The 13,757-nt window shown below is 48.9% G+C and overlaps 1 protein-coding gene across 2 annotated transcripts in view; it reads left to right on the top strand.

Moving 5' to 3' along the window:
* The window catches only part of LOC115147254 (tetratricopeptide repeat protein 30A-like), a 37,446-nt gene that overhangs the window by 22,273 nt on the left and 1,416 nt on the right, over positions 1 to 13,757 (top strand). For both annotated transcript variants that reach the window (XM_029689409.1, XM_029689401.1), the window contains exons 14-18: positions 6,080 to 6,290; positions 10,166 to 10,237; positions 10,380 to 10,483; positions 11,240 to 11,318; positions 13,496 to 13,625. In XM_029689409.1, coding sequence (XP_029545269.1) covers positions 6,080 to 6,290; positions 10,166 to 10,237; positions 10,380 to 10,483; positions 11,240 to 11,318; positions 13,496 to 13,625 — 596 coding nt within the window. The remainder of the gene's footprint in view (positions 1 to 6,079; positions 6,291 to 10,165; positions 10,238 to 10,379; positions 10,484 to 11,239; positions 11,319 to 13,495; positions 13,626 to 13,757) is intronic.

The following is a 13,757-nucleotide window of genomic DNA, read 5'->3' as shown; positions in this document are numbered from 1 at the left end:
TTGTTTTGCATTAGGAGGAACCCAGGGCCAACCGCACCAGCATATGGTCTCACAAGGGGTCTGAGGATCTCATCTCGGTACCTAATGGCAGTCAGGCTACCTCTGGCGAGCACATGGAGGGCTGTGCGGCCCCCCAAAGAAATGCCACCCCACACCATGACTGACCCACCGCCAAACCGGTCATGCTGGAGGATGTTGCAGGCAGCAGAACGTTCTCCACGGCGTCTCCAGACTCTGCCACGTCTGTCACATGTGCTCAGTGTGAACCTGCTTTCATCTGTGAAGAGCACAGGGCGCCAGTGGCGAATTTGCCCTCATACCACCCTCATGGAGTCTGTTTCTGACCGTTTGAGCAGACACATGCACATTTGTGGCCTGCTGGAGGTCATTTTGCAGGGCTCTGGCAGTGCTCCTCCTGCTCCTCCTTGCACAAAGGCGGAGGTAGCGGTCCTGCTGCTGGGTTGTTGCCCTCCTACGGCCTCCTCCACATCTCCTGATGTACTGGCCTGTCTCCTGGTAGCGCCTCCGTGCTCTGGACACTACGCTGACAGACACAGCAAACCTTCTTGCCACAGCTCGCATTGATGTGCCATCCTGGATGAGCTGCACTACCTGAGCCACTTGTGTGGGTTGTAGACTCCGTCTCATGCTACCACTAGAGTGAAAGCACCGCCAGCATTCAAAAGTTACCAAAATATCAGCCAGGAAGCATAGGAACTGAGAAGTTGTCTGTGGTCACCACCTGCAGAACCACTCCTTTATTGGGGGTGTCTTGCTAATTGCCTATAATTTCCACCTGTTGTCTATTCCATTTGCACAACAGCATGTGAAATTTATTGTCAATCAGTGTTGCTTCCTAAGTGGACAGTTTGATTTCACAGAAGTGTGATTGACTTGGAGTTACATTGTGTTGTTTAAGTGTTCCCTTTATTTTTTTGAGCAGTGTATATATATATATATATATATATATATATATAGCCGAGTCCCAAGCATCCGCTGTTAAATGAAAACGAAATCTCCGGCCTGAGGAGAGACACATGGAACGATGGGACAATGGGTTAATGCGGTAATTGGGGGAAAGCTTTAACCTATAACATACCTCGTTCAATCTCCTCAGGACTTTAAACGGCCCCACAAACCGCGGACTCAGCTTCCGGCAGGGCAGGCGGAGGGGCAGGTTTCGGGTCGAGAGCCAGACCCTGTCCCCCGGTGCAAACACCGGGGCCTCACTGCGGTGAAGGTCTGCACCAGCTTTTTGATGTCGTACGGCGCGCTGAAGGCGTGAGCTGCGTCCCAGGTCTCCTCCGCGCGCCGGAACCAGTGGTCCACCGCAGGAGCCTCGGTCTGACTGTGATGCCAAGGGGCCAGAACCGGCTGATAACCCAACACACACTGAAATGGAGTGAGGTTAGTGGAGGAGTGGCGGAGCGAGTTCTGAGCCATCTCTGCCCAGGGCACAAACGCCACCCACTCCCCCGGCCGATCCTGGCGATAAGACCTCAGAAACCTACCCACATCCTGATTAACTCTCTCCACCTGCCCGTTACTTTCGGGGTGAAAACCTGAGGTAAGGCTAACCGAGACCCCCAGACGTTCCATGAACGCCTTCCAAACCCTTGACATGAACTGGGGCCCTCGATCAGACACTTTATCTTCAGGCACCCCGTAGTGCCGAAAGACGTGTGTAAACAGAGCCTCCGCCATCTGTAGGGCCGTAGGGAGACCGGGCAAAGGGAGGAGACGACAGGACTTAGAAAAGCGATCCACAACGACCAGGATCGTGGTGTTACCTTGTGATGGTGGAAGATCGGTTATGAAATCCACCGACAAGTGCGACCACGGCCGCTGTGGAACGGGTAAGGGTTGTAACTTACCCCTGGGTAGGTGTCTAGGAGCCTTTCACTGGGCGCACACTGAGCAGGAGGAAACATAAACCCTCACGTCCTTAGCTAAGGTGGGCCACCAGTACCTCCCACTAAGACAGCGCATTGTCCGACCAATCCCAGGATGACCAGAGGAGGGTGACGTGTGAGCCCAGCTGGACACTGAGGGGGAACGGGCTCTGCACGTGACGCCCGCTCAATGTCCGCGTCCAGCTCCCATACTACCGGTGCCACCAAACAAGAGGCTGGGATGATGGGAGTGGGATCCATGGACCGCTCCTCTGTGTCATACAGCCGGGACAGTGCGTCTGCCTTGACGTTCTGGGAACCTGGTCTATAAGAGAGGGTAAACACAAAACGGGTGAAAAACATGGCCCACCTTGCCTGGCGAGGATTCAGTCTCCTCGCCTCCCGGATGTACTCCAGATTGCGGTGGTCAGTCCAGATGAGAAAAGGGTGTTTAGCCCCCTCAAGCCAGTGTCTCCACACCTTCAGAGCCTTGACGATAGCCAACAGCTCCCGGTCCCCCACATCATAGTTTTGCTCCTCCGGGCTGAGCTTCTTAGAGAAGAAGGCACAGGGGCGGAGCTTAGGTGGCGTACCTGAACGCTGAGAGAGCACAGCTCCTATCCCAGCCTCAGATGCGTCCACCTCCACTATGAATTGCAGAGACGGATCCGGATGAGCCAACACAGGAACCGAGGTAAACGGAGCCTTCAGTTTCCTAAACGCCCTATCCGTCCCAGCTGACCACTGCAAGCGCACCGGACCCCCCTTCAGCAGTGAGGTAATGGGAGCAGCTATCTGACCAAAACCCCGGATAAATCTCCGGTAGTAATTGGCAAACCCTAAAAATCGCTGCACTTCCTTTACCGTGGTGGGAGTCGGCCAATTACGCACGGCTGTAATATGGTCACTCTCCATCTCCACTCCTGACGTAGATAGGCGATATCCTAAGAAAGAGACGGACTGTTTAAAGAACAAGCATTTCTCAGCCTTGACATACAGGTCATGCTCCAACAGGCGACCAAGCACTTTGCGCACCAGGGACACATGCTCGGCGCGTGTAGCGGAGTAAATCCGAATGTCATCGATATACACCACTACCCCCTGCCCGTGCAGGTCCCTGAAAATCTCATCGACAAAAGATTGGAAGACTGATGGAGCATTTTTTTAACCCGTACGGCATGACGAGGTACTCATAATGCCCTGAGGTGGTACTAAATGCTGTCTTCCACTCGTCTCCATCTTGGATACGCACCAGGTTGTAAGCACTCCTGACATCCAGTTTTGTGAAGAAGCGCACGCCGTGCATTAATTCAATCACCGGGGCGATCAGAGGTAGCGGGTAACTGTACCCCACTGTAATTTTATTAAGACCTCTAATCAATGCACGGTCGCAGACCCCCATCCTTCTTCTTCACAAAAAATAAACTCGAGGAGACAGGTGAGATGGAGGGCCTAATGTATCCCTGACGCAGGGATTCGGAAACATATGTCTCCATAGCCACCGTCTCCGCTTGCGACAGGGGATACACGTGACTCTTGGGAAGTGTAGCGTCTGCCATGAGATTTATCGCACAATCCTCCCGTCGATGGGGTGGTAATTGAGTCGCCTTCCTTTTACAGAAGGCGAGAGCCAAATCGGCATATTCAGGGGGAATGCGCACGGTGGAGACCTGGTCTGGACTTTCCACCGTAGTAGCACCAACGGAAACCCCTACACACCTACCTGAGCACTCTCGCGACCACCCCGTAAGAGCCCTCTGTGGCCAAGACAAAGTGGGGTTATGACTAGTTAACCAGGGCAGACCCAGCACCACCGGATACGCAGGAGTGTCGATGAGGAAAATACTAATTTTCTCCTTGTGACCCCCCTGCGTCACCATAGTCAATGGAGCCGTGGCCTCCCTAATCAACCCTGATCCTAATGGTCGACTATCTAAGGTGTGAATGGGAAAAGGTACTTTCACCGGTACAATAGGGATCCCTAAACTATGAGCCAACGTTTGATCAATAAAGTTCCCAGCCGCGCCTGAATCTACTAGTGCCTTATGCTGGGAATGAGGGGAAAAATCTGGAAAAGTGACAGACACAAATATATGAGCAACAGAGGGCTCTGGATGAGAATGGTGCCTACTCACCTGGGGTGGCGCCAGAGCCCCCTGCATGTTACCTCGATTCCCAGAAGAACCTACCCGGCACCAACCAGCAGTGTGTCCTCTGCGGTCACCGATGGTACACGAGCGGGAACTCCCTCCGGTCTCCCTGTGCACCCTCTCTACTGGCTCCATGGTTATAGGAGAGGGGGTGCGGGAGGATGAAACCACCAGACCCCGTTCTGGACATCCGCGAGCAGCCAGCCAGTTGTCCAACCGGATGGACAGATCCACCAGCTGGTCGAAGGTTAGGGTGGTGTCTCTACAGGCCAGCTCCCGACGGACGTCCTCCCGCAGACTGCAGCGATAATGATCTATCAGGGCCCCGTGATTCCATCCTGCACCGGCTGCCAGGGTCCTGAACTCCAATGTGAAATCCTGGGCGCTCCTCGTCTCCTGCCTCAGATGGTAGAGGCGCTCACCCGCCGCTCTGCCCTCGGGTGGGTGGTCGAAGACTGCCCGGAAACGGCGGATGAACTCCTCATATCGGTCCAACGCCGTATCTCCTCCTTCAACCATAGCGCTGGCCCATTCCAGGGCTCTCCCGGTGAGGCACGAGGGCGAAAATCTTCTCACGGTCTGATGGAACTGGGTGGACCGTGGCCAGATAAAGTTCTAATTGGAGCAGGAAACCCCGGCAGTTGGCAGTCCTTCCGTCGTAACCCCGAGGCATGGCTAGACGAATACCACCCGGTTCAGGTTGACAAGGGGCGTTTTGGATCGACCCCGGTTGGGCTGGTGGAGGCGCTGGCTGAATCTCCCGTCTCTCCAAGCAGTCCATCAGCTGAACAGCGCGATCCATAGCAGTGCATGGATGTGATAGTCTCTCTGCATTCTTCTGGATGCGCTCCTCCACCTCCCTGTCCGGGATATCTTCTCCTGCTGACTTCAAAGAATTGGTCGGTGATTCTGTCATAGTCCGTGTATGTAGGTGGCAGGGAAGTCAGGCGCAGGAGAAAACAGAGTGGTTAAAAAATTGAGTATTTATTTCCAAAACCCACGTAGAAAAATAATCCGGGTAAAACAATAACCCGTCGCACACCGATACATAAACAACACGTACATAACAAACAAACAATCACCGACAGAAAAATGAGGGGAAGCAGAGGGTTAAATACACAACATATAATTACTGGGATATGAAACAGGTGTGTAAAGAGACCAGACAAAACCAATGGAAAATGAAAAACTGATCAATGGTGGCTAGAAGACCGGTGACGTCGATCGCCGAACACCACCCGAACAAGGAGGGGCATCAACTTCGGTAGAAGTCGTGACACTAACATATGCGAAATGAGTCTCACTAGTGTTGAGTAATGTGCTCTTAAAAGTGGTGTAGGTCTTATTTATTTTAAAAGAATATTGACATACTGAACAGTACTGTATTTCTTCATCAGCATCTTTATGCTTTCGTTAATAAAATAATGATAAAAATACTCTTTCTAAATGCAGATGTTGATTTAGATCTGGATCCATAATGAATTACTATGGGAATAAATATCACTGATTTACAGAAATATTGTAACAAAGTTGTCTAATGAAGGCAAACAATTTAGAATCCTCCAATCGTCTTCTGCTGTAGCCTACTCCCGACGTCACGTTGTACAGCGCCATATTTTCCATTCCATCCTAACGGAAACCCTGAGAGTTTCATTTTTCTCTGAATAGAAACACCATAATATTAATCAAATGAATTAAGCCACAGTTCTTAAAATCAATCCCATATACTATGTTATTATAAAAAAGGTTTTAAATTCTCTGGTAATGCCAATATGGAAGACTATCAAATGCTTCTCAAAGATTCCCTCTGGTGGTCAAACTAGCACTAACTTGCATTAACAGAAAAAATGGCTGACAATTAGATAACGTTCCACAGAATGCTGCAGCAGCCCGCAAGGTGCTGTATGATGCAACATTTAAAGGAGGAACCACTGTATATAATGGGTATATAACTGTTGTCCTGTCCTGTAGGTACATCCCAGTGCTGATAACCCAGGCTAAGATCTACTGGTATATAACTGTTGTCCTGTCCTGTAGGTACATCCCAGTTCTGATGGCCCAGGCTAAGATCTACTGGAACAGGGAGAACTACCAAATGGTTGAGAAGATCTTCCGTAAGTCGGTGGAGTTCTGTAATGAACACGACACCTGGAAGCTCAACGTGGCGCACGTTCTCTTCATGCAGGAGAACAAGTACAAGGAAGCCATCGGCTTTTACGAACCCATCGTTAAGAAACACTATGACAACGTGAGTTAACTAGAGAAGGAGAGAGATGGGGGAGGACGAGGGAAAGGAGGGAGGGAGGGATTACATATAGTGCCTTTGGAAAGTATTCAGACCACTTGACTTTTTCCACATTTTGTTACGTTACAGCCTTATTCTAAAATTGATTCGTTTTTTTCCCTCATCAATCTACACACAATACCCCATAAGGACAAAGCAAAAACAGTTATTTTTTTTAATGTTTGCTAATTTATAAAATAAAATAAACTGATAATCACATTTACATAAGTATTCAGACCCTTTACTCAGTACTTTGTTGAAGCACCTTTGGCAGCGATTACAGCCTCGAGTCTTCTTGGGTATGACACTACAAGCTTGGCACACCTGTATTTGGAGAGTTTCTCCCATTCTTCTCTGCAGTTCCGCTCAAGCTCTGTCAGGTTGGATGGGGAGCGTTGCTGCACAGCTATTTTCAAGTCTCTCCAGAGATGTTCAATCGGGTTCAAGTCAGGGCTCTGGCAGGGCCACTCAAGGACATTCAGAGACTTGTCCCGAAACCAGTCCTGCCTTTTCTTGGCTGTGTGCTTAGGGTCGTTGTCCTGTTGGAAGGTGAACCTTTGCTCCAGTCTGAGGTCCTGAGCGCTCTGGAGCAGGTTTTCATCAAGGATCTCTCTGTACTTTGCTCCGTCCATTTTTCCCTTGATCCTGGCTAGTCTTCCAGTCCCTGCCGCTGAAAAACATCCCTACAGCATGATGCTGCCACCACCATGCTTCACAGTAGGGATGGTGCCAGGTTTCCTCCACACCTGACGCTTGGCATTCAGGCCAAAGAGTTCAATCTAGGTTTCATCAGACCAGAGAATTTTGTTTCTCATGGTCATAGAGTCTTTAGGTGCCTTTTGGCAAATTCCGAGCGGGCTGTCATGTGCCTTTTACTGAGGAGTGGCTTCCATCTGGCCACTCTACCATAAAGGCCTGATTGGTGGAGTGCTGCAGAGATGGTTGTCCATCTGGAAGGTTCTCCCATCTCCACAGAGGATCTCTGGAGCTCTTTCAGAGTGACCATCAGGTTCTTGGTCACCTCCCTGACCAAGGCCGTTCTCCCCCGATTGCCCAGTTGGGACGGGTGGCCAACTCTAGGAAGAGTCTTGGTGGTTCCAAACATCTTCCATTTCAGAATGATGGAGGCCACTGTGTTCTTAGGTTCTTTCAATGCTGCAGACATTTTTTGGTACCCTTCCCCAGATCTGTGCCTCGACACAATCCAGTCTCGGAGCTCTACGGACAATTCCTTCAACCTCATGACTTGGTTTTTGCTCTGACATGCACTGTCAACTGTAGGACCTTATATAGACAGGTGTGTGCCTTTCCAAATCATGACCAATCAACTGATTTTACCACAGGTGGACTCCAGTCAAGTTGTAGAAACATCTCAAGGATGATCAATGGAAACAGGATGGACCTGAGCTCAATTTCGAGTCTCATAGCAGAGGGGCTAAATATTAATGTAATTATTATTATTTTTTATACATTTGCAAAAATGTCTAAAAACCTGTTTTCGCTTTCTCATTATTGGGTATTGTTTATAGATTGCTGAGGAGAAAAAATAATTTAATACATTTTAGAATAAGGCTGTAACGTAACAAAATGTAGAAAAAGTCAAGTGGTCTGAATACTTTCCGAAGGCACTGTGTAATACCATTTGAATGGACACGGCCCACCTTAGATTGTTCTGTTCAGAACACCCCTGTAGTGGACTACTGTTGACCATAGACTATAGTTCTGTTCAGAACACCCCTGTAGTGCACTACTGTTGACCATAGTCATATAGACTATAGTTCTGTTCAGAACACCCCTGTAGTGGACTACTGTTGACCATAGACTATAGTTCTGTTCAGAACACCCCTGTAGTGGACTACTGTTGACCATAGTCATATAGACTATAGTTCTGTTCAGAACACCCCTGTGGTGGACTACTGTTGACCATAGTCATATAGACTATAGTTCTGTTCAGAACACCGCTGTAGTGGACTACTGTTGACCATAGACTATAGTTCTGTTCAGAACACCCCTGTAGTGGACTACTGTTGACCATAGTCATATAGACTATAGTTCTGTTCAGAACACCCCTGTAGTGGACTACTGTTGACCATAGTCATATAGACTATAGTTCTGTTCAGAACACCCCTGTAGTGGACTACTGTTGACCATAGTCATATAGACTATAGTTCTGTTCAGAACACCCCTGTAGTGGACTACTGTTGACCATAGACTATAGTTCTGTTCAGAACACCCCTGTAGTGGACTACTGTTGACCATAGTCATATAGACTATAGTTCTGTTCAGAACACCCCTGTAGTGGACTACTGTTGACCATAGTCATATAGACTATAGTTCTGTTCAGAACACCCCTGTAGTGGACTACTGTTGACCATAGTCATATAGACTATAGTTCTGTTCAGAACACCCCTGTAGTGGACTACTGTTGACCATAGTCATATAGACTATAGTTCTGTTCAGAACACCCCTGTAGTGGACTACTGTTGACCATAGTCATATAGACTATAGTTCTGTTCAGAACACCCCTGTAGTGGACTACTGTTGACCATAGACTATAGTTCTGTTCAGAACACCCCTGTAGTGGACTACTGTTGACCATAGTCATATAGACTACAGGAGAATAGGAGGTCTGGGGATGTCATGCTGCTGTTGAAATGAAACCTGTCTCTGTTCCCACTCCCCTGCTGGCTACATAGCTGGAACACTGTAATATACAGGAGTGTCCCTGCCAACGTAAACCCTCGGTAACACGCACACACCCACGTCCCTGTACCCCAGTCTCACCCCTGGTGGCAGAGTGCAGTGACTCTGAATGCAGTGGCCAGTCTCACCCCTGGTGGCAGAGTGCAGTGACTCTGAATGCAGTGGCCAGTCTCACCCCTGGTGGCAGAGTGCAGTGACTCTAAATGCAGTGGCCAGTCTCACCCCTTGTGGCAGAGTGCAGTGACTCTGAATGCAGTGGCCAGTCTCACCCCTTGTGGCAGAGTGCAGTGACTCTAAATGCAGTGGCCAGTCTCACACCTTGGGTCAAGTCCCAAATGGTTCCCTATTCCCTACAAAGTGCACTAATTTTGCCCATCACCCATAGCACTCTGGTCAAAGGTAGTGCACTATGTAGGGAATAGGGTGCCATTAGGGATGCTATGAATGCTGTGTCTCATCTCTGCATGATACTTTAGTGTTTCTGGGGTGATGAAGTGTTGAACATCCACAGTTTACCAACGCAGGTCTGTCCTTCTCCCAAAGTGTCCTTCTGACTGATCTCTCTCTCTCTTTCCCCTCTCTCTCTCTCTCCCCTCTCTCTCTCTCTCCCCCACCCCCTCTCTCTCTTTCCCCTCTCTCTCTCTCCCCTCTCTCTCTCTTTCTCCTTTCTCTCTCTCTCCCACCCCCTCTCTCTCTTTCCCCTCTCTCTCTCTCCCGCTCTCTCTCCCCTCTCTCTCTCTTTCTCCTCTCTCTCTCTCCCCCGCTCTCTCTCTCTCCCTTCCCCCTCTCTCTTTCTCCTCTCTCTCTCTCTCCCCCGCTCTCTCTCTCTCTCCCTTCCCCCTCTCTCTCTCTCTCTCCTACCCCCTCTCTCTCTTTCCCCTCTCTCTCTCTCTCCCCCGCTCTCTCTCTCTCCCCTCTCTCTCTCTCCCGCTCTCTCTCTCCCCTCTCACTCTCTTTCCCCTCTCTCTCTCTCCCCCGATCCCTTCCCCCCCTCTCTCTCTCTCTCTCTCTTCCCCGCTCTCTCTCTCCCCTCTCTCTCTCCCACCCCCTCTCTCTCTTTCCCCTCTCTCGCTCTCTCCCCCCCCTCTCTCTCCCTCTCTCTCACCCCCCTTCTCTTTCTCCCCCCCCCCCTCCAGATCCTGAATGTCAGTGCTGTTGTGCTGGCTAACCTGTGTGTCTCCTATATCATGACCAGCCAGAACGAAGAGGTAGGAGTGAGTGAGTGAGTGAGTGAGTGAGTGACTGAGTGAGTGACTGAGTGAGTGAGTGAGTGAGTGAGTGAGTGAGTGTACAGTATAAAATACAGTGAAACATGTCCCACCACTGTTCCTGTAACTCTGTTCTCCTCAGGCTGAAGAACTGATGAGGAAGATTGAGAAGGAGGAAGAGCAGATCTCTTACGACGACCCTGATAAGAAAGTCTTCCACCTCTGTATAGTCAACCTGGTTATAGGGTGAGTTGGATTTACACGGTGAAGTCCTTCAGCGGTGTAGTGGAGGGGGAACTTACAGAAACTCCTTTCACCCACCTTTCGGGGGCAAAATGCATTGAAAGTATAAGGAGCCGTTACTTCACTCAGTTTACCCACCTATTGTTTTACCACTACATCACTGGTTACATTGACAGGTTCTGTTACACTACTCTGTGTTAATGAATAGTGTTTCTATGTCTCTTCCAGGACCCTGTATTGTGTTAATGAGGTTATATCTCTCTTCCAGGACCCTGTACTGTGTTAATAGTGTTTCTATGTTTCTTCCAGGACCTATACTGTATTAATAGGCTTTATATCTCTCTTCCAGGACCCTGTACTGTGTTAATAGGGTTTATATCTCTCTTCCAAGACCCTGTACTGTGTTAATAGGGTTTAAATCTCTCTTCCAGGACCCTATACTGTGTTAATAGGGTTTAAATCTCTCTTCCAGGACCCTGTACTGTGTTAATAGTGTTTCTATGTTTCTTCCAGGACCCTGTACTGTGTTAATAGGGTTTATATCTCTCTTCCAGGACCCTGTACTGTGTTAATAGGGTTTATATCTCTCTTCCAGGACCCTGTACTGTGTTAATAGTGTTTCTATGTCTCTTCCAGGACCCTGTACTGTGTTAATAGGGTATATATCTCTCTTCCAGGACCCTGTACTGTGTAAATAGGGTTAATATCTCTCTTCCAGGACCCTGTACTGTGTTAATAGGGTTTATATCTCTCTTCCAGGACCCTGTACTGTGCCAAGGGGAACTACGACTTCGGGATCACCCGTGTCATCAAGAGTCTGGAACCGTACAACAAGAAGGTTGCACATTGTTTTTCTATCTGGCAGTTCTGGAACTTTCTTTTGGAAAGCCAATGTTTTTGGATGTTTCTACCACTTCACCCCTGACATACATTTTGGGATTATGTCCCAAATGACGCCCTATTCCCTATATAGTGCACTACTCTGTTTAAAAGTAGTGCACTACTCTGTTTAAAAGTAGTGCACTATATAGGGAATAGGGTGTCATTTGGGACACATCATTCCAGAGTGTTTGATCTTTGTTTAGATATTGGCCAACCGAAACATAGCCCAGAGTTCAGCACCTGTGTCCGCTCACTCAGCCCGGCTGAACACACACAGAGTGTCTCTGTAGGAGTGTTGTTGTCATTCCTACAACTCTATCAACCACACACTGAGCTGCACATGACCGTCCCCCACAAGAGACACTCTAGACTAGACTACACATGACCGTCCCTCACAAGACACTCTAGACTAGACTACACATGACCGTCCCTCACAAGAGACACTCTAGACTAGACATGACTGTCCCCCACAAGAGACACTCTAGACTAGACTACACATGACCGTCCCTCACAAGAGACACTCTAGACTAGACTACACATGACCGTCCCTCACAAGAGACACTCTAGACTAGACTACACATGACCGTCCCTCACAAGAGACACTCTAGACTAGACTACACATGACCGTCCCTCACAAGAGACACTCTAGACTAGACTACACATGACCGTCCCTCACAAGAGACACTCTAGACTAGACTACACATGACCGTCCCTCACAAGAGACACTCTAGACTAGACTACACATGACCGTCCCTCACAAGAGACACTCTAGACTAGACTACACATGACCGTCCCTCACAAGAGACACTCTAGACTAGACTACACATGACCGTCCCTCACAAGAGACACTCTAGACTAGACTACACATGACCGTCCCTCACAAGAGACACTCTAGACTAGACTACACATGACCGTCCCTCACAAGAGACACTCTAGACTAGACTACACATGACCGTCCCTCACAAGAGACACTCTAGACTAGACTACACATGACCGTCCCTCACAAGAGACACTCTAGACTAGACTACACATGACCGTCCCTCACAAGAGACACTCTAGACTAGACTACACATGACCGCCCCACACAAGAGACACTCTAGACTAGACTACACATGACCGTCCCTCACAAGAGACACTCTAGACTAGACTACACATGACCGTCCCTCACAAGAGACACTCTAGACTAGACTACACATGACCGTCCCTCACAAGAGACACTCTAGACTAGACATGACCGTCCCTCACAAGAGACACTCTAGACTAGACTACACATGACCGTCCCTCACAAGAGACACTCTAGACTAGACTACACATGACCGTCCCTCACAAGAGACACTCTAGACTAGACATGACCGTCCCTCACAAGAGACACTCTAGACTAGACTACACATGACCGTCCCTCACAAGAGACACTCTAGACTAGACTACACATGACCGTCCCTCACAAGAGACACTCTAGACTAGACATGACCGTCCCTCACAAGAGACACTCTAGACTAGACTACACATGACCGTCCCTCACAAGAGACACTCTAGACTAGACTACACATGACCGTCCCTCACAAGAGACACTCTAGACTAGACTACACATGACCGTCCCTCACAAGAGACACTCTAGACTAGACTACACATGACCGTCCCCCACAAGAGACACTCTAGACTAGACTATCTCTGTAGGAGTGTTGTTGAGTTTCTAGAACTCTCTACCACCCTCTCTTCCACTGAGCTACACAGTAGCAGCCTCCATAATCTCCCCTTTCTCTGTGCACATCATTTGGGTATTATCTCACAAAAATGCTATTGAACACCTTAAACTATCCCTCCTTCCTCCCATCTCCATCTTATTTCTTAGCTTGTGTGAGTTTTAACTGGTTTTAACTGGTTTGAACTGGTTTTCAGGCCAGGTACAAGTTGTTTAGATCAGGGTACCTGTCAAATTGACTTTGAGTCTCCTGAGTGTATATCCCTGTCCCTCCCAGGGTTGGGAAATTCTGGTAACACAATGTCCAGCCAGGTTTTCCAGAAATCCTATTTGGAAGATTCCCTGAATCAGGAGGGAATAAGAAGGAAATCTCTATTCCTCTGACCAGGATTTCAGATCCTTCTCTCATGGTTGTCGTCCTGTGTGTGTAGCTGGGAACAGACACCTGGTTCTATGCTAAGCGCTGTTTCCTGTCTCTGCTGGAGAACACGGCCAAACACATGATCATGATCAGGGACTCAGTTGTTCAGGAGTGTATTCAGTTCCTGGAGCACTGTGAAGGTACGGACGCACACACACACAGACACACGTGCACGCTCACATACACACACATACAGACACGTGCAGACAGTCACACACACACGTGCACGCTCACATACACACACATACAGACACGTGCAGACAGACACACAC

The sequence above is a fragment of the Salmo trutta genome, chromosome 1, assembly GCF_901001165.1.
Source record: "Salmo trutta chromosome 1, fSalTru1.1, whole genome shotgun sequence".
NCBI lineage: Eukaryota > Metazoa > Chordata > Actinopteri > Salmoniformes > Salmonidae > Salmo > Salmo trutta.
This window is presented reverse-complemented; position numbering and strand designations above follow the sequence as displayed.